Source organism: Panthera onca, chromosome X (genome assembly GCF_046562875.1).
Source record: "Panthera onca isolate mPanOnc1 chromosome X, mPanOnc1 haplotype 2, whole genome shotgun sequence".
NCBI classification, from domain to species: domain Eukaryota; kingdom Metazoa; phylum Chordata; class Mammalia; order Carnivora; family Felidae; genus Panthera; species Panthera onca.
Genome location: NC_138357.1, coordinates 27,468,025 through 27,489,729, shown reverse-complemented (window position 1 = coordinate 27,489,729; position 21,705 = coordinate 27,468,025). Strand labels below are relative to the sequence as shown.

The 21,705-nt window shown below is 34.5% G+C and overlaps 1 protein-coding gene across 8 annotated transcripts in view; it reads left to right on the top strand.

Moving 5' to 3' along the window:
• The window catches only part of STAG2 (STAG2 cohesin complex component), a 139,282-nt gene that overhangs the window by 81,068 nt on the left and 36,509 nt on the right, over positions 1-21,705 (top strand). For all 8 annotated transcript variants that reach the window (XM_081793149.1, XM_081793153.1, XM_081793146.1 and 5 more), the window contains 15 exons: positions 1,399-1,472; positions 2,839-2,962; positions 3,765-3,863; positions 3,995-4,074; positions 9,587-9,694; positions 11,292-11,403; positions 13,275-13,392; positions 13,793-13,896; positions 15,378-15,470; positions 15,603-15,692; positions 16,300-16,503; positions 18,443-18,513; positions 18,836-18,923; positions 19,013-19,093; positions 20,904-20,996. In XM_081793149.1, the coding sequence (XP_081649275.1) occupies positions 1,399-1,472; positions 2,839-2,962; positions 3,765-3,863; positions 3,995-4,074; positions 9,587-9,694; positions 11,292-11,403; positions 13,275-13,392; positions 13,793-13,896; positions 15,378-15,470; positions 15,603-15,692; positions 16,300-16,503; positions 18,443-18,513; positions 18,836-18,923; positions 19,013-19,093; positions 20,904-20,996 (1,539 nt within the window). The remainder of the gene's footprint in view (positions 1-1,398; positions 1,473-2,838; positions 2,963-3,764; positions 3,864-3,994; positions 4,075-9,586; positions 9,695-11,291; positions 11,404-13,274; positions 13,393-13,792; positions 13,897-15,377; positions 15,471-15,602; positions 15,693-16,299; positions 16,504-18,442; positions 18,514-18,835; positions 18,924-19,012; positions 19,094-20,903; positions 20,997-21,705) is intronic.

Below are 21,705 nucleotides of genomic sequence, written 5' to 3'. Positions count from 1 at the left end.
GACCTGCGCCGAAGTTGAACACATAACTGACTGAGCCACCCAGGCACCCCCTAAATAAAATATTTTAACGTTGTGTTTGTGATTTTAAATTCCTCCTTCATTAGTGATACATATTTTGCTGTCTGATATTTGTGATGTTTGTGCTCATTTCTAATATGCAAGATCTGATGTTTTAGAAGTGTTAGTAATGCAGTTGAGTTAATATTTGCCATGGTAATCCATAAATTCCTACTTGATTTTGACATATTTGGGGTTGGTAGTAGCTACAATTTTAGTTGATTATTTTTGGGATAGTCAATAACTTTAAAATGTCCTGACTCAACAAAAGCCTCAAAATCTTGTCCATATTTTCCCCCTACCTAAATTCGTCATCTTTTTTGTATAGTTTGAAATGGAAGAATTGACCTTTTTGCCCCTTAATTTAGATAATAACGTTCATCAGATTTATATTAGGTAAACATAATGCATGTCTTAGGCCTTGAAATTATGGTCCAATTCTTGGACATTTATTTTAAGATTGTGAGCGTAGAACGAGTGGATATAGGTAAAAGGATTTTGAGATTAAAATTCCTGTACAGGTGTAAGATATTAATACTTCTAGGTTAGGGTTAAGTTTTTGACCACCTTGTACATTTGACTATTTATCTGTGCTAATGAATATAAGAAGCACATGCCCTTATTAGCATTATTTGGAAATGCAAGAATGTATTTATAAAAGAAAAAAATACATTTTACAAAAGCACAGAACATAATCTAAAAGCTCATTGATACTTAAACTGTGAAAGATTTTTCTCCTCAAGCTCTGAAACAATTTTGTCTTCATTCTCAAACTCTGAATTGAAAAATAATGGGAGTAGATAAGTAAACTAAGATTTTAAAATGTTTACTTGATTATTTAAGGTGCGATTTGTTTCCTTCAAAAGAATTTAGCAGGGAGATTCATTTTTACTAAGTTATTTTACTCAAATATCTTTTGTTCTTTGAACAGGCACCGTAACATTTCTTTTTCTGATGATTATGACCAAGATAATGAAATAATGTTAGGCTTTTTTGATATGAACATACATGTTATATAATAGGTGATACGTGTGATAATAAATTACTTCACAGATTCTTATGTGCCTTTTTACAGTGGAAATTTGTGACCCTTAGAAAAGGCTAATCTACCAGGTAAACATTAAAAGCCATGTCAAATATTCTAGGTATCAAGGGACTTTGGCTACCTGATCTACAGCAGCTGTTAATTTTTGTGTGTGGTTACTGTTGTCTAGTAGAATTAAAAATTAGATTTAATTACCAAAACACTGGGGAGACCTGCATTTGTACTTGTAACAACTTCTAGAAGTTCTTTTCATTGTCCTTCCTTACAATTGAAAAGAAATGATGTATTCTTTTCAGCTTCAGGAAAATCAAGACGAGATAGAAAATATGATGAATGCAATATTTAAGGGAGTGTTTGTACATAGATACCGGTAAGTCAGGACATTTTTTCTATGTAATTCTTTTTTTTATATAGTTTAAATTTATTCACTTACTCTAAGAGAGAGAGAGAGAGAGCACACAAATGCACACGGGAGCTAGTGGCAGAGAGAGAGAGGGAGAGAATCCCAAGTAGGCTCTGTGCTGTCAGCGTGCAGCCTGATGCAGGGCTTGATCTCATGAACCGCCAGATCATGACCTGAGCCAATATCAAGAAATCAAGAGTCAGATGTTTAACTTACTGAGCCACCCAGGCGCCCTCTATGTAATTCTTTTTTCCTATTCAAGTTTGGGTATTTAGTGGTTTAGGCAGTATAAATTAGTGGAAGGAGCACTGGAACAAGATCAGTGTTAGAAAGTAAGGTCTTCCACTGATTGAGCTACTCGACAGTCAAGTTATTTAACTGCTCTGAAGTTGATGTTTTCTCTCTGAAAAATGGGGTAATGTGCTTGACTTATAGCTGCCCAGCAGATGGAAGCTACTTCTATGATTAGGACTCAGAGCACAGAATACTTCATTGCCTTTGGATGTACTTAATAGTTAATAGAAACTATGCATGACAATTCTGGGCTCTACTGTTTTGCGTGTCAGTGGGAAAGTTTGGATAGATTTAAGGGTTTTTTTGGTTCGTTTTGTTTTGTTTTGTTTTGCTGTTTTGAATGAGCAGAGGAAAGAAATAGGTAATCTTATCACCATTTCTCCTCTAACCTATTCTTTAAATGTTGGTCGCATTTTTATTCAACTTCTCCCTCACTTCCTCAACTTGTCAATTATTGAATCACTTCCTTTGTAATGTCCCTTTGTCCATTTTTTCCTTTTTGTTTCTGGTGTCACCATTATCTTAGTCTATTCTCCCACCATTTCTCATACCTAGAGATGATTGAAGTTTTCCTAAAACATTTTTTTGTTGTTATTCCTCTGCTCAGAAGCCTTCAGTAACTCACCAGTATCTATAGGCTGAATTCAAAATAAATTTAGTCTGACATTCAAATCCAAATTTAGCTTGGCCTCAATGTTATGTGTACCTAATTCTCTCCTGGAAAATTATGCTCTAACTAGACTAGTGTGCCTGCTGTTTTCTGAACACACTGTGCCCAGCAGGTGTGAGCAGAGGCTGGGATATGGCATGATATAAAAGGTGAGGGATTCGATTTTGTTTGTAGTTTTATTTAATTTTAAATATTCATGCGATGACTATTATGCTTTGCCAAATAGACTGTAAGCATTCAGGTGTCATGCATCAGTTCTACTTTTAAATCCCCAGTAATCCATAAAGGTATCTGGCATCTCTTGACTAAATCACAAATCCTGTTGCTGTAGTGGCACTAATATATGTAATTTTTCTTTCCTTCATTTAGTGATGCAATAGCTGAAATCCGAGCTATTTGTATTGAAGAAATTGGCATTTGGATGAAAATGTATAGTGATGCCTTTCTAAATGACAGTTATTTAAAGTATGTTGGTTGGACTATGCATGATAAGGTAAGATATGCTCTTATAGAATATTTGTGTACATATAGGCATAGCTATCTACAGCTCTCATTCGTGAGGAGTATCTGCGTATAGGTATGCCTGGGACCACATTCCTATAGGCCCCTCTCTTTTATTCTTTTCTATCTTTTACATGAGAACATGGTCTCCTGTATAAAAGTCCCCTAGACTTTTAAATCTTGGCCACTGATTTGGACATCAATCTTGAATTACTTTTTGTAGCGAAACATTAGAATCATGTATGAGGTGGTGGTCAGGCATTTCTTAGAGCAGTCAGAAGAGTCCTTATTCTTAATATGTGAGTGCTAAATACTTTTAAAATTTTTCTAACTTTTCTTCTCTCTTTGATAAACACATATCTTTGCCAGATTATAAATTACTTTGCCTTTGACCTTTTTTATTTTCTGGTTTTTTGTTAATCTACCTTTCTCTCAGGCTACCTTTTCACTAGCCTTGAAGCTCTTAGCATACATCCTTTACAAATACTTTTTTTGAAGGAAAACTTACTGTCAAATGTTCTATTGTCTTTCACGGTAGTATTGCTCTGAATAAGTTTTCAAAAAATTTTCATTTGACCTACAGAAATAGTAACCCAAAAGGTCTTTAGTCTTAAATGTATGTATTGATTTCTATTTTTGCATTATCAGGGATGAGAGGTTTTGAAAATGAAAGTTTTGGAGAATTGTATGGAAGATACTTAAATATTTAAAGTAGAAAATACTGTTTATGTCTTGAATATTCACGTTGAAGATATGCAGAGTTTTAATGCATTTTCTCCTCTTGTTTCATTTAGCAAGGTGAGGTAAGACTCAAATGTCTCACTGCTCTACAAGGGCTTTATTATAACAAAGAGCTTAATTCCAAACTGGAGCTTTTTACCAGTCGGTTCAAGGTTAGTATAACTTTAAATTTTTAAAAATTACCTGTTGTTTGAAAATATTTTTCTCTAATTTTTACTTTATTTTTAAAAAAAATTTTTTTCTAATTTTTACTTTAAAAATATCTTAATTTTTTTGTCCTTAGGATAGAATTGTGTCTATGACCCTTGACAAAGAATATGATGTTGCAGTACAAGCAATAAAATTACTTACTCTTGTTTTACAGTAAGTATGTATTTATTGCATATTATTAATGTTCAGATGTTTAAATAAAACATTAGAGTATATAGTTTAAATTTATCTGGTTTTAAATTTTAATTACTTAAGTCACAGAATTTTTACAGCTAGAGGTTTAATTTTCTCACGTAAGGTTGTAGAAATAGGAAGAGGAAACCATTAGAGTAGAATATTTTAACTGAGCTAGGAATTCATGTGTTCCCATTCTGATGGCCAGTTTCCTTTCCATTTCACTGTCTTAGGTGCCCTTGAAATAAAGTTAAACACTTGAGTATATTAAATATGCCTATTATATTTTGTCACTCTTTTAGAAAATAGTATTTACTGAAATTTCTCTGTAAACAATCTGAATTTAAAACATTCTCTTATGCATTTAACCCCCCCACCCCCACCCCCCCAGGTGGGGGGCATTAAGGAGGGCACTTTTTCGGATGAGCACTGGGTTCTACCTCTGAAGCCAAGACTATGGCTATGTTGACTAACTTGAGAGTTAAAAAAAAGGGAGAAAGAGAAAGACTAAAAAAGAAAATTCTATTATGTTCAAATGTAATAGTGATGCAACATTTTTTCCTTTTTAGAAAAATTTGCCATCGTATTTTAAAAAATTTGTTTTTTAATGTTTGTTTATATTTGAGAGAGAGAGAGAGCATGCACATGAGCAGGGCAGGGGCAGGGAGAGGGAGAAACAGAATCCGAAGCAGTCTCCATGCTCTGAGCTGTTAGCACAGAGCCCGACGCAGGGCTTGAACTCCCGAACCGTGAGATCATGACCCGAGCCAAGGTCGGATACTTAACCGACTGAGCCACCCAGGTGCCCCTAAAATGTTTAATTGAAGTGTAGTTGACATAATATTAAATTAGTTTCAGGTATACAACATAGCATTTCAAAAATAATATATATCGCTCACCACAATATGTGTATCATAGTATTATTAACTATATTCCCTATGATATACTTTTCATCCTTGTCACTTACTTTATTACTGAAAATTTGTTCCTCTTAATCCCTTCATCCATTTTTGCCCATTTGCCCCACTCCCCTCCCCTCCCCTTTGGCACAAGGGTTCATTTTCTCCACAACCTCACCAACACTGTTATTTGTCTTTTTGATACTAGCCATTCTGACTGTTGTGAAGTAATACCTCATTGTGGTTTTGATTTGCATTTCCCTAATGATTAGTGATGTTGACCGTCTTTTCATTTGTTTGTTGGTCATCTGTATGTCTTTGTAAAAATGTCTGCTCAGGTCCTCTGCCCAGTTTTTAATCAGATGTTTTTGGTATTGAGTTGTATGAGTTCTTTATAGATGAAAACAGTATGGTGGTTCCTCAAAAAACTAAAAATAGAAGTACCGTAGGATCCAGTAATTCCACTACTGGGTATTTACCTAAAGAAAATGGAAACACTAATTCAAACAGATATATGTCCCTCTATGTTTATTGGAGTATTATTTACAATAGCCAAGTTTAAGAAGCAGGTAATCTGTCCCATCAACAGATGAAGGATAAGATACGGTGTACACATGTACACACACACACACACACACACACACAGGAATATTACTCAGCCAATAAAAATTTACAATTTTAAACATTTTTTAAGTGTATAGTTTAGAGGCCTTTAGTATGTTTATTTTGTTGTGAAGCCATCACCATTATCCATCTCCAGAACTATTTTTATCATCCCATACTGAAACTCTCTACCCATTAAACACTAACGCCCTATTCCTTCATTCCCCCCCAGCCCCTGGTGACCACTGTTCTACTTTCTATCTCTATAAATTAGACTATTTTAGGAAACTCCTATAACTGGAATCACATAGTATTTGTAATTTTGTATCTGGCTTATTTCACTTAGCATAATGTCTTGAGTTTATTCATGTTATAGCATGTATCAGGATTTCATTTACTTTTGAGGCTTAGTAATATTCCATTGTATGTTTATGCCACATTTTGTTTACCCATTCATCTGTCAGTGGACATTTAGTTTGTTAGCATGATCCAAATAATAATTGCAAAATGATTTTTTTAACATACCATGCTAATTCTGACACTCATATGGAAAATTCATCATGTAATGGCAGCCAGTGAAGCTGTGATAAAAACATTTAGTGAGTGATGACTGCCCAGTATTATTTTTAAAAAAGGATATTCTTTGTTCATTCTAAGATTATGTTCTTTTTTTTTTTTTTAATATTTTTTTTGAGAGAGAGCGAGTGAGCATGGGGGAGGGGCTGAGGGAAAAGGTGAGAATTTTACGCAGGTTCCATGCCCAGATCTCACGACCCTGAGATCACGACCTGAGCTGAAATCAGGAGTTGGATGCTTAACCAATTGAGCCACCCAGGCGCCCCCCAAAATAAATTATTTTTTACCTATGTCCGCAAATGGCTGGAAGTGATTTGGTTAAAATTAGCATTGCCTAGGACTCCCAATAAAATTCTCGCCCTCCTCTTTTTAAACTCTTTTATTGGCATATAACCGACTGAGCCACCCAGGCACCCCTGCGCAGTATCATTTTAAGTCATATTGTAGAACCATAGTAATTTTTAGATTTCGGTACTGGTGTGTGAATAGACTGTGATTAGTAGCAGAGAATAAAGAATAGAGACAAGCACAAATGAATCAGGGAACCTAGTATAGGGTGAGGGTGACATTTTCCTATAAGAAAATAAATGGTTAAAAAAAAAAGAAATGGTTTTGTGACAACTAGTTTCTATTTGGGGAAAAATAAAATCGGATTCCCATCCCATTCCTTATACAAAAGTAATTTCCACATGGATGAAATGTTTAAATGCAAATAAATGAAACCATTCAAGTACTAGATGAAAACCTGGGGGAGATTAAACATTTTTATTTGATATGTAAAATGACTGAGCAAGATCTTTCAGAGCTTGACATAAAACCTAGACATAACAAAAATCATTGAATTAATTACATAAAAAATTTAAAATGTCTGTATGACATAAAATACCACAAACTCAGAGAACCAATGACAGATTGGGCAAAATATTTTTTTATCAGAGGAGTTAATTTCAGTAAATCAATTTAAAGAATAGAAACCCAAGAATAGTCCAGAGTCAGGAAACCAAATCATGGGCAGAAAAGAAAATAAAAATTTAAACATATGAAAAGATGTTGAGCCACACATAGAGACAAGTATATTAAAATGAGATCATTTTTTTAACCTGTCATTTGACAGATACACAAAAGTGTTTGCTAATACACTATTTTGTTAAAGCTGTGCAAAAACAGGTCCTTAAACATTATTGATGTGACTATAAATTGATACAACCTTTTTGGGAAGAAACTTGACAGTATCTATGTTCAAAACTTTAGTTGCTCACATTCTATAACATAGCATTGTTTATAATAGAATTAAAAAAAAATGTTTATTATTGAGAGGGAGAGAGAGCGTGCGAACAGGGGCAAGGGGAGGGAGAGAGAGAGTCCCAAGCAGGCAGCACATGAGCTAGCCTGACATGAGCCTGACATGAGCCTGGGTCTCACGAACAGTGAGCTCATGACCTAAGCTGAAATCAAGAGTAGGATGCATAACTGACTGAGCCACCCAGGCGCCCCAGAATAGAATTTTTGTATGGCCTAAATGATTATCAATAGAGGAAGAATTAAATTAATATGTAAGATAATAGCTGTTTTGAGCATTCTTAACTATTGCATTTTCTTTTTTAGTTCAACTTAAAAATTATAAATATTGTATACATTATGAAAGTGTTGAAACAATTCTGAAATAAATAAGAAAGTAATAGTACTCTACATGTATTTCCGTAGCTTCTCCCTTCCTCTGTAATACCTTATGGATGTCTTTCAATATTTTTTTAAAGGATAATAGCCATTTAGTTGATTCAGCTATTACATACTTCATCACTGGAACTTGTCAGGAGCATTCCTTCTCAAACAGTTAAAATGAGTGAACTACTGCACATTGATTTGAGTCAGTATATATATAGTTTTTAATTATAAAATGACCCAAGTGGGGGCGCCTGGGTGGCTCAGTGGGTTGAGCATCCGACTTTGTTCAGGTCATGATCTCGCAGTTAGTGAGTTCAAACCCCGTGTCGGGGTCTGTGCTGACAGCTCAGAGCCTGGAGCCTGTTTCAGATTCTGTGTCTTCATCTTTCTCTGCCCTTCCCCTGCTCGCATTCTGTCTCTCTTTCTCAAAAATAAATAAACATTAAAAAATTAAAGAAAATGACCCAAATGGTTTTTCCAATAACGATTCAGTATTATACATAGAGTAAGTCAAAATGCTTTTGAAACTTGAATTGTAACATTTTGGTTTTGTTTCTCTTAAAGAGAAGTACTATTTCCTTAGACATCAGACTTCTGGAATCCTTGGGCACAGCAGAAAACCAAAAAGGATCTGAGCTCCTCAACTAACCATCTAACATACTTAGACTTCTTTCTGTGTTGGTGGTCCTGTGATTCTCAATTTACATATAATGCTAAAAACCTAGATTGCATATTAGGGGTGAAAGAGGTACCAGAGGCCAGGACCCTGAATACGGAGTCCATAAGGGAAGAACTTAACAAGGTTTACCCTGAGGTACTGTGGTTGATGGGCCTAATAATGACTTTTATTTACCAAGAAGATTTTATTAGGTTTATTTTGTGTGTTTTTTAAAATTTTTTTTACATTTTATTTTTGAGAGAGACAGAGAGAGAGACCGAGAGAGAGAGACATAGCACAAGTGGGGGAGAGGCAGAGAGAGAGGGAGACACAGAATCCGAAGCAGGCTCCAGGCTCTCAGCTGTCAGCACAGAGCCTGATGTGGGGCTCTAACTCAAAAACCATGAGATCATGACCTGAGCTGAAGTCAGCCACTTAACCGACTGAGCCACCCAGGCACCCCAAGGTTTATTTTGTTTTTTAAAAATGAGATCAGGGAAATGAGCAGTACATTTTAGTAAGATTTTTCCAATGATAGATTGCAATTAAAGGTCTTTGGCACTTGAATTTTAACTATTTCAAAAATCTATTTGCATTGCCTTATGGTGTTCAGTACATGGTGAATGAAGTATTCATCATTGTGAGAGAATTGGGGTGTTGGTATATTTTAATGTTGTGATATTCTTAATATCACTATGAAGTACAGAGAGTATTTTCTGTGATTAACTCTAAGCTCTTAGAATGCCACCCCTTAATTTTTTACATTAGTTTTCATTCTGTCTTCATTTCTCTTCTGCATCCTTGTCACATTATCACTTCTCTTCATCATATATTTCAGTACATTTGGTATTCACTCTAATTTTTCCTCCCATTGATCTTAGATGTTAAAAAATATGCAGCTCTTTTGTCAGTGTAAGCTTTTACTGACAGATGATACTCAAATAAGGTTGATTTTTTTTCTTTTTTTTTTTTTAAACAGAAGTTAGTAAAAGTGTACTGTTTTTTAATGTATGAGCACGGATTGTTGTACTCTCAGTGTCTTTAAAATTAAGTCATTGTTGAAACTGCTCCTGCTCATTTATTTTTTTAGGAGTAGTGAAGAAGTTCTTACTGCAGAAGATTGTGAAAATGTCTACCATCTGGTTTATTCAGCTCACCGGCCAGTAGCAGTAGCAGCTGGGGAATTTCTCTACAAAAAGTAAACCTATATTTTTGTTATTTTGTAAAGTATACTTTTATGACAGTAATTCCTTGTGCTATAATTGATACTAAAGATGTATATAACTCATTTAAAAAATTATTCAGTACAAGGCGTAACTTTCACATTTAAACCTTCCTCCAATTCACTTGATTTGTAGAAGTTAAATCTTTAAAGGGAAATGCCTTTTAGTGGATAAAATATACAAAAATATATCTATATCATCATGTTAAGACTGACCTCTTCCTAATTTTTCATTCTTTTCTCCCATGTCAGCTTCCAAATATTGCCCTTCCTAATGTAATATTTAGTCTTTTTAAAAAAATTTTTTTAATGTTTATTTATTCTCGAGAGAGAGACAGAGACAGAGTGTGAGTGGGCAAGGGTCAGAGAGAGAAGGAGACACAGAATCTGAAGCAGGCTCCAGGCTCTGAGCTATCAGCACAGAGCCTGAAGTGGGGCTTGAACTTACAAACTGTGAGGTCATGACCTGAGCTGAAGTCGGACTGAGCCACCCAGGTACCCCATAATATAATATTTAGTCTTAAGCCTGTAATTGTTTTGCTTTAGAAAATATTAAAAGGTTTTGCCTCAAGTGTTTGATATAGTGTGACATAAGAATCCCAAGAATCCTACAATCTTTTTCATGTTGCTATAACACCTCAGATCAGGTAGTATGGATAGCAGCGTGAATATCTTGGCCACAGAAAACATTCAGCAAATGTTATGTAATGGCTTTTAAAGAGAACAATTTGAACCACATGGACTAAACTATGTATCTTTGAGATTTTATTAAAATGCCTATTTGGCAGAAGCAATTTTTTTTTAAATTTTTTTTTTAACGTTTATTTATTTTTGAGACAGAGAGAGACAGAGCATGAACAGGGGAGGAGCAGAGAGAGAGGGAAACACAGAATCTGAAACAGGCTCCAGGCTCTGAGCTGTCAGCACAGAGCCTGACGCGGGGCTCGAACTCACGGACCGTGAGATCATGACCTGAGCTGAAGTCGGACGCTTCACCGACCGAGCCACCCAGGCGCCCCTGGCAGAAGCAATTTTATTAGAAAGTTCTACATGACATAAAATGTTCATATTCCATTTTTCTATTGGTTGCTGCCAGTGATGGTTCTCTTTTGTTATATATAAGGAAAAACCACCATGATGTCCATAGAAAGAGGCCACTAAATTCAGACTTTGGGATAATTGCAAGAAGGATAGAAAGAAAATACATGTTTAGTTTTAAAGAGATGAGTGTCATAGATTTAGGGCATAAATGATATAGGCTAGTATAATATTTTCATGAAAAGGAATGGTTGCATAAAATGCAGTAATGTTTTTAAAAAGAAATAATTCATAACTCCATACAATTAACTTGAGAAGTTAATTTAAGAGGACTTAGAAGTACTATCAAGTTTGAAATTAAAAAGGTTTATAGCAGTTATTTACTTGGGTATCATGTTGTAGAGTACTCTACCTACCCAGGTTTCATTTACTCTCCTTAGTTAGATGCTTAAAATATGGAATCCAGACAGTTTTTTTTTTTATTAGGAAATACGGTTTTTTTGTTTTAAAAGTAAATCTTTTGTGTTGATTGTAGGCTCTTCAGTCGTAGAGATCCAGAGGAGGACGGAATGATGAAAAGAAGGGGACGACAAGGTCCAAATGCCAACCTTGTGAAGACATTGGTTTTTTTCTTTCTGGAAAGTGAGGTTAGTTCATGTTCATTTTATGCGTGTGTTCAAAACAATTTGGAGAAAAGGTTGAAATAATGTATATTTTAAAATCTTCCACATATCACAGAAAATCTTGGATAGAATAGTTGTACCCATTACACAAAGTTTAAAAAAACTTTTGACTTTTCTTAAGATGTTCAAATAATAGGATTTATGTACAGAGCTTAGAGTATGAGCTTTGGAATCAGAAAGACCAATTGGGGTCCTCTGATTATTATTTGTATAACTTTGTTTTAGTTACTTAGTTTTTCTATGCCCCATTTCCCTTGTAAAAATGTGGGTAATAATTTGTTACCTAAGAAATTAACTCTTAACACAGACCCTGCATTTCGTTCTCAGTATTTGGTACCTGCTTTATTACTTTTGTTGTAAAGAAGGAGATAGGGATTTACATTTAACATCAGCTCTTAGGTCTCCTTCAGGTTGAAAACCTGCTGACAAGAATTTGAGAGAATCCAACATACATTTTTGGTGTCCATATTCTGTATTACTTAATCACTTTTAGAGTCTTTAAATTTTCTAATTGTTTCTGCATATAGAAATACAGCTGGTTTTTGCATATGGACCTCTTAACTGTAACTTTGCTAAATTCACTTAGTTTGGTAAGTTTTTAATAGATCTGTTGAGTTTTTCTCTAATAATACAATCAAGTCATTGCGAATAACGATAGGTTTATTTCATTTCATTTATGCCATTTTTCCTTGGTGTTACTTTTTTGGTCACTGTTTGTTTATTTTTTGAGAGAGAGAGACACACCGACTGTGCACATTCAAGTTGGGAGCAGGGTGGACAGAGAGGGAGACAGAGAATCCCAAGCAGGCTCTGTACTGTCAACGCAAGCCTGATGCGGGGCTCTTACTCACAAACCTGTGAGATCATGACCTGGGTCAAAATCAAGAGACTGAGTCACCCAGGTACCCCTTCCCTGGCATTATTGCACTGGTTAGGACATCCAGTAGAATGTTGAATAGAATAGGTGAGAGTAGACATCTTTGGATTGTTGTTGATCTTCGTGGAAAAGTGTCCAATATCTCTCTGTTCTCTTATTAGTTATGGGTATTGTGTAACTGTTTATTTGAGGATGTTTCCTTCTATCCCTTTTGCTGAGTTTTATCTTGAATGGATGTCGAATTCTGTCCAATGCTTTTTCTGTGTCCCTTAAGATTGTTTTATTGTATCCTTCATTATGTTAATAATTGAATGATGTTGATTGGTTTTTTGAATTTTGAACCAACCTTGCATTCTTAGGGTAAAACCTACTTAGTGTGATCTGTTATCCTTTTTATATATTGCTGGTTTCTATTCCCTCTATATTCATGTAAGATGTTGGTCCATACGTTGTTTTATTTGTAATGTCTCTGGCAGCTTTTGGTGTTATTGTAATGTTTCCCTAAAATGAGTTGGGAAGCTATAGGGCCTTTTAAGCTTCACAGAATGAAGAGAAATAATATGCTTATATATTGAATTGATAAGTTAAACACGTGTTTTATGTTTTAAGTAACCATTATCACCCCCATTAAATTAAAATCCCAGTATAATTGTAGTTAATTCATGTAGTATTGAGTCAAAATAGGCACTAAACTTAAATGTATATAATCTTTTCAGAATTAATTTTCTTGTAAACTGTTTAATGATTATTGTGAGGAATATTTAATGATACTACCTAACTAGGTTAACTTATACACAGCAAGCTGAGGCAAGTGTCTTCTTTGTCCTTTTTTCCATTTGACCTCAACAAACAGATATGCTGTTTGAGTTTGTATGTGGTGCCAACAAAGCTTCCATTCCTTTGAGTTAAGGCTAGTGTACTATTTGTCTAAGAGCACGTTGCTCTTTTTAAATTTTAGTTACATGAGCATGCAGCATACCTTGTGGACAGCATGTGGGACTGTGCTACCGAGCTACTGAAAGACTGGGAATGTATGAATAGCTTGTTGCTGGAGGAGCCACTTAGTGGAGAAGAAGGTAAGTGGTTGTTTTCTTGTCTAGACAGTTTTGAAAATAGATTATACTTATTCCATTTGTATTTAATATTAAAACGTAACTGAAAATCTTTGTGAATAATCGTGTTTTCATATACACGAATACTATGTAAAAAGATGTAGTTGCTGTCAATATTGTTGATTTTTTTTCCTCCTGGTATCTGTGTTCATATCCTTGGTCAAATTGTGGACCAGTGATGCACAGATTTGTACTGTTCAGGATCGTTTACCTTGTTCTCACCCTTTTTGTGATACAGTAATGGGATATTCTTTAGTACATTAGGTCAGATTCTGTCACAGGCAGAAGGAATTGTTATGTAATACTTATAAGTGGCGTATAGGAAAAAGAAACAGGTTAACTCTTTCTGATTCTTTTTTTTCAGCATTAACAGACAGACAGGAGAGTGCTCTGATTGAAATAATGCTTTGTACCATTAGACAAGCAGCTGAATGTCATCCTCCTGTGGGAAGAGGGACAGGAAAAAGGGTATGTCAGTATAGTTTCAGTATTTTAAAGTATATTTCTGCCTTTTCAATATCATTAAAAAAATTCTTGTTTTAAAATTTTTTTTAAATGTTTGTATTTTAGTTTTGAGAGAGAGAGAGGTAGAGTGTGAGTGGGGGAGGGGTAGAGAGAGAGGGAGACACAGAATCCGAAGCAGGCTCCAGGCTCTGAGCTGTCAGCACAGAGCCCGATGCGGGGCTCAAACTCACAGACTGTGAGATCATGACCTGAGCTGAAGGGACGCCCAACCGACTGAGCCACCCAGGCACCCCTAAAAAAATTCTTGTTTGTAACTATAGAGCCATATTTTTGAATCTTAAATTTTATTTTTCAGATGATCTTTGCTAATATGTGTTAGAAGTAAATTTTAAAGCGTTAGCAATTTGGAAAATTTGAGTTCCTTCCATAAGATACTTTGTCAGTTACTTCAGGAGATACAGTGATAGACAGTCTCTGCTCAAGACTAAATATAACTCACAAGGGCATTTTTAAAAAATATATATGTATTTTTGAGAGAGGGAGAGAGAGACTAGACAGAACAGGAGAGGAGCAGAGACAGAGGGAAACAGAGAATCCCAAGCAGGCTCTGCACTGTGCGTGAAGAGCCCGACATGGGGCTCCATCTCCTGAGCTGCGAGATCCTGATCTGAGCAGAAATCCAGAGTCGAATGCTTAACCAAGTGAGCCACCCAGGTGCCCCTAGAATGGTCCATTTTTGTGTTTTGGTTTATTTGTAGACTTGCTTTCTCTTTCTTTTAATAAAAATTAGAAATTAAAACATGTTTATTCATTAAAATGGAGAAATACCTATTTCCTTGGATTATTTTTTAACGTATCACTGCAAAGTTCACATATATTTGCATTATAGACCAATAATTCACCAGCCTTTTAAACATTTTGATTATGAGGCATAAAAATACATGGTTTATCACCTGGTATACACCTATATATGTGTGTTTATGTGTAACTGAAACAAAACTTCATCAAACAATACTGAAACTTACAGTATGTAACTTACTTCGTTTTCCATTTTTTCTTGTTTTTCTAATTGATGATAATAACTTACTATGTTGAATTCATAATCCATGGATCATGGCCCATAGCTTAGAGTAGGCTGAAATGCTACTCAATCTCGTTATTATAGAAGATTCTAAACTACATTTTCTATTCCTAACTGCTTCTTTATTCATCTAATGGTAGAGTTGGTTAGTCTAATTGGGTATTGATTTTGCCTTTGGAATCCTTCAAAGTTTTTTATTGTTGTTATTTTAGGTAGCTTTTAAAATAATTGTGCAGGTTATTCTCTGTTACTTTTGGGTTTCATATTTTATAGTAGAAATTTTAGTGTCCATCATTTAAAATATAGTTTCATCACTTATTTTGTATGTCTTAACTTGAACTTGAGCACCTAACAATGTTAATAGGTTTAGTAAATACTTAAAAGCATTGTTGTGTTCATTCAGGTGCTGACAGCGAAGGAGAAGAAGACCCAGTTGGATGACAGGACAAAAATCACTGAACTTTTTGCTGTGGCTCTTCCTCAGTTATTAGCTAAGGTACATTTGTGTAATGTCAGAGTATTTCTGAGAAATTACAGGATTTGTTTGGAAATGCCATGCAGATTTTTATCATAATGTCTACCTAACATTTTTGTGATGTTTTGTCATGATTTTCTTTTTATTTCAAAGTATTCTATAGATGCAGAAAAGGTGACTAACTTGTTGCAGTTGCCTCAGTATTTTGATTTGGAAATATATACCACTGGACGATTAGAAAAGGTACAGTGTTTTCTCTGTGTAAAGACACCTTGAACAAAAGTTATTGGTTTAGTTCATCTCATCATATTGTTTATATTTTTGAAACTTCTAATGCTAAAGGAAATCTACATTTTATATATCTTCTTTATTTTCTCTAAGTTGGATTTAAAGAATGGCATTAATGAGGCTTCCTTTTGATTCATGCCCATAGCCATACCCTCATTCCTACCCATTATGAGGATATATCTGATCATTTGTGGAAATTGGGGTTAGATAACTGGATAATAGTAACTGTAAAATGAGAGCAGTTAATATTCATTGAATACCTTTACTGTGTTCCAGGAACTATTGTAACTTCTTTGTATTTTCACCAAAGCCCTATGAGATTGGTAATATTATTCCCATTAAATCTGAGGAAATACGTATGGGTGGGTTATTGTATTTATTTTCCACAACTGGAAAAACATCAAAATGTATGCCCTATTTGTTGTAGAGTTACCATATTTGAAGCTTTTTGTCGCAGAGGTGTAGTCTTTCTGTGCCTATCATATGTACCTTAGTGGTTTTTTTATTTATATGTTCCCTTAGTTTTACTGGAAAAAAAAAAAAAAAACCTTTGATTTTGCAGCATTTGGATGCCTTATTACGACAGATCCGGAATATTGTAGAGAAGCACACAGATACAGATGTTTTGGAAGCATGTTCTAAAACTTACCATGCACTCTGTAATGAAGAGTTCACAATCTTCAACAGGGTAGATATTTCAAGAAGTCAACTGATAGATGAGTTGGCAGATAAATTTAACCGGCTTCTTGAAGATTTTCTGCAAGAGGTATATATTACAAGTATTTTGTCAGTTGGGTTCCTCCCCTTCAGTAACTGAATTATTCATGTGTCCTGGTCATAGTCCCTAGCAGTATGTTTAAAAATGTTCAGACTTTTTGTTCTTTGATTCATCATGTTACTGTTACTCCACCAAAATGGGAAGGTGGTAAGAATCTGTGACTGGGAGAAGGTGGAAGCAAAACTGATACTCCCTCCCCTTTTGTTAATTAAAAAAAAAAAAATCTCAGAAGTTACCAGGGTTTAGCTGAACCAGAGGCTATTAGGCAATCAGGGTATAAATGGAACAGAAAAGTAGAACTAAACTATGGCCATGTAGCCTCATAAAAGAAGGCTATTTCTTAGTGTTTTGACAGTGTTACTAAGGAAAGGCAATTAATGATCTTTGATATTGTAAAGCCTTGATAAATTGCTGTTATAGCCACTGTTCATTTGGGGGTTTCCTTTGTTCTATTATATTCCTAAAGAGACTTAAATTGTGACACTCAAATATACTTGTATTTTTTGAGTTTTGTATTTTCTGGAAATACATACCTAACAGTAATTGACGTGCATAAAATAAAATGTCATAATTCTCAAATGAATGCATTTAGCCTTTTCTACCTAACTTTTGTCACTAATGTTACAAAAATCATAATGGACTTTGTAATTTTCAGTTTTCTTGTTTGTTACTTCTTTAACTTTCTTGTTTTGGGTGTGTGTAACATTCCATGCTTACTAAGTTTTGCTTAATTGGAGGTCTGTGCAAATATGTTAATGTACAATGATGACATTTCTTAGTTAAAAAATTTATTTTTTAATACTTATTTTTTGGGAGAGTGCAAGCAGGGGAGGGACAGAGGGGGACAGAGGATTTGAAGCAGGCTCTGCGCTGACAGGCTGACAGCAGCAAGCCCGATGTGGGACTTGAACTCAATGAACCATGAGATCATGACCTGAGCCAAAGTCAGACATTCAACTGATTGAGCCACCCAGGCACCCCTTTAGTTAAAAAATTTAATGGCTGTACTGTTGGCTAGATGTGATTGTGACTAGGACAAGTTAAGTCAAAATCGAGCAATGGATTAATTAAGTTTATTTTATTATTTTTTAAAATTAAAAAAAAAAAGTTTATTTATTTTGGAAGGAGAGAGAGAGAGAGAGAGAGCCCGAGTGGGGGACAGGCAGAGAGAGAGGGAGACAGAATCTGAAGCGGGCTCCAGGCTCCAGGCTCCGAGCTGTCAGCGCAAAGCCAAATGCAGGTCTCTAACTTATGAGTCTTGAGATCATGACCTGTGCTGAAGTCGGACGCTTAACTGATGGAGCCATCCAGGCGCCCCAAGCAGTGGATTAATTAAGTTTAATTACTTGTGTAGAAAAATTCAAGTTTAGAAACAAAATGTTTTTTGAGAGACACAGGGTTCAGTATAGTAAGTTTGATAGTATTTAAAAAAAATTATAAGTTTCATGGCAGTAAGACTCATAAAATTTTCAAAAACTTAAGTTACTCTAAATTGGAAAATTGATACTCAAAAAGGTCGATATGTCTTTCTTGAGCACTGTGTCTCGTTCATTTAGGTTTTATCTTTTAGGTGTTGTCTTTATGATCTCTTGTTTGTCCTTTACTATATTTTTCTTTATTGTCCTAATACATCTTTTACTGTGAAAGAGTAAATTACTTCCTAGTTTTGTGTCAAGGTTACGTTAAGGGAAAGGGGAGAGTGTCATTCAGTTTTTCTTTCGTGAGTATAATGTACCTGTGATAACAACTCTATTGACTCATTACTCCAGCCATACTGCTTTAAATTTGAGCAGACTAGGTATTGAATGAGAAACTTAGTTTGTGGTGTTAGGTTATTTTTCTCAAGGTGGTATCACCAATGTGATAGCCTAAAGTTTTTCATGTGGGTAGTTATTAAGGTTTAATGCTGTCTAATTAATATTTGTAGGGGGAAGAGCCTGATGAAGATGATGCATATCAGGTATTGTCAACATTGAAGAGAATCACTGCTTTTCATAAGTAAGTTGAATTTTAATATTCTGATGTCTTAAAACTAGCAAAATCAAAACCAGTTTGTGTGTTTTAGGGTTATAATGTTATCACATTCTGCTAGATTTCTTGCACTTTTATATAAAAAGTAGTTGGTAGAATCATGTTTTGAATTGGGGAATAATTGACAAATTATCAAATACCATACTTTTTAAAACATATTTCGTTTTTGTTGCGGGTGCATGTTAAAAAGTTTGCTTTATTTACTTTAACAGCATTTTTGTTAACATTCAAGTCCCAAATCACTCAAAGTGATTAAGCTTAACTTTTAAATATAACTTGTCTTTTACAGTGCTCATGATCTTTCAAAGTGGGATTTGTTTGCTTGTAATTACAAACTATTGAAAACCGGAATTGAAAATGGAGACATGCCTGAACAGGTTTTTATTTATTTTCAAGTTACATATTTAACTTCGAGAATGAAAACTTGTGACTTTTTAATTTTAACGGTATTCTTTTCTTTTTACAGATTGTTATTCATGCCCTGCAGTGTACTCACTATGTGATCCTTTGGCAGCTTGCAAAGATAACTGAAAGCAGCTCTACAAAGGTTTGTGGTGGTCCTGTGAGGGTCTTATTACGCTCAGTGTCATTAACTGTTTTCAGCACATGTACACATTTAGTAAGATCAGTTATTTCAGTAAAGTGTTGCTTATTTCTAAAGTACCATTTAGGCATGTATACCATTAGAAAGTTTTTTTTGTAGTTTGATATATATTCAGTGAAAGAACATTAATATGTTATGATTCAAGGCATGGTTTTAAATGAAAAATTCTTTCACATTTTAAGGTGGCATCGTTTATGTACGTCCATATTCTCAATAGTATTGAGAACATATAGAAATACAGATTTTGTAAATTATGACCAAGAGCCTTTGAAACCAGCGTATAGCTATTGGACTATATAAATTGATGATAACAAGCCAGTTGCCCCTAGATCTTCATAGGCCTCAGTATTGTTTTGGGATCACTTTGTTCATACCTAGATCTTTCTATTGATGTTCCAAATTCATGATAAATCACTTTCTGGTTGAGTATAATGTGGCAGCTACAAGGTAGTAGAACTTTCAGAATTTTATCCATAATGGCAATCTTTGATGTGTTCAGTAATTGAACTAAGCAGTACTGCCTCTTTGATTTGTAAACTGGAAGCTTAAGCATTGTACGTGTAGTAGATGTTGCCTTAAGTATTATATAATATCTGTATAAATATTAAGCACTTTCTAGAAGATAGAGACTTAGTTGTTCATAGCTTTTCCCTCAAAAACCATAGTCTTGATAATAAATTTCTTTTGCATAGAATCACAGAATAATTTTAAATGCTTAGAATTTCTCTGAGGTGATAATGCACAAGATGCTGTTATATCCACAAATGGATATTTCCCCCTTGAAAAAACAATTGAGTATTGTTGTCAGTGTACTTTTGTCAAACACCCAAGAAATTTATTTAACTCAATCCCAAGCTTCTAGTAGGAACAGTAGCCATATTAGCAAATATGACTGCTCGTCTAAGTCAAAAGCATTGAATTAAAAATTAAAATGGGAAAGGAGATTATATTTTGAGTAGAGGAAAAGGATAAAAATGAATGTTACTGAATACAAACTTGTTCTGAAGCTTGGTTCAATTTTCTTTACCAAATCAATCTCCAAGTTAAACTTGTTTTTCTTTAACTTTATGGTCTATTGCAATATATATTCATATTCTATCATTTGGGATCCAGTATTAGGTGATGGGTCAAGGTTATACCTTAAATTAGTGAGGATGATCTTTGTAGAATAGTTTAATATTTTAAGGTAATTGGTAAATAATTAGGAAAAAAATGTAAGGAAAAGATTTATTTTTATTGTATGTTTATAAGACCTTAATTTTTTTTTAATTGGAGCAATACCACGAAACTGATTTTTGTCCATCTCTGTTTTTAAAAAGTACAACTGGTATACTTCAAGTAAGAAATAAAAGATACCGTCTCTTTTATTATTAATTAATTTCGTCATCAATTGGCTACCCTTCAAATTACAAAACGATGATGGAGCATAAATCTTTACTCTTTACGCATTCTGAGTTAGTAGGTTTATAAAGATAGCCATATATAGTCATATAGGTTTTCTACTTTTAAAGCACCCAGACCACTTAGGATATTACCCATTAATATACCTGGTATTTTTAAAGCTGCAATTTGTTGCAAATTTTAAGAAAAATGGTCTAATTTGTCTTTTTCGTTCTGATGAATAATAAATAAGTAACTCTAATGTACAAAGTTAATATAGTTAAACATATGATATATTTTATGTAATTTGAAGTATCTTAATACATGAGGTTTGTATACAATATCTTCAATTTTTTATGTTGGATTTTTCAAGGAGGATTTGCTGCGTTTAAAGAAACAGATGAGGGTATTCTGTCAGATATGTCAGCATTACCTGACCAACGTGAATACTACTGTTAAGGAGCAGGTTAGTAATTACTGTAGATAGCCATCTTTTGTAAGCAGCCTTTACAAATGTCTGAACTAATACAGAAAATTAAAGTAATACTGAGGTTGAGCAAAGTAGAAATGACTTGTATCTGTCCATGTATATGATGCTCAGAAAATAGATTAATGTATTTCATGTGGAATCTGTAAGTTGTATTGTAGATTACCCTCATATTGTAGTTATTCTGTTACTGTTTCTTTATGACTCACATGGTAAACAGACCCATATATACAAATTAGATGCATGAAATTACGTAAGTTATTCTTTTTTAAAAAACTTTATTTTGGGAGAGTTCATGTAAGTGGGTGAGGGTCAGAGAGAGAGGGAGAGGGAGAGCCTCCCTTCCCGTGCTGTCAGCACAGAGCCTGAAATGGGGTTTGATCTCACGAAGTGTGAGATCATGACCTGAGCCAAAATGAAGTGTTTGGACACCTATCCGACTGAGCCACGCAGGCTCCCCATTGAAATGAACAAGTACAAGTGTGCCTCAGGGAGGAGAATGGGTCCATACGGTTTTTGTCATCTCTGAGAATATTATCAGATAGAGACTGATATTCCTGTTCATCCTGATTGTGTACATTATTTTTCCTTTTGTGGACTTTGAAATAAAAATTTTAATCATTTCCCTGCCTTCAAAGAGTTACCTTCGCACTTCATATGCCCTCATGATTTCATTACTACTATTTAC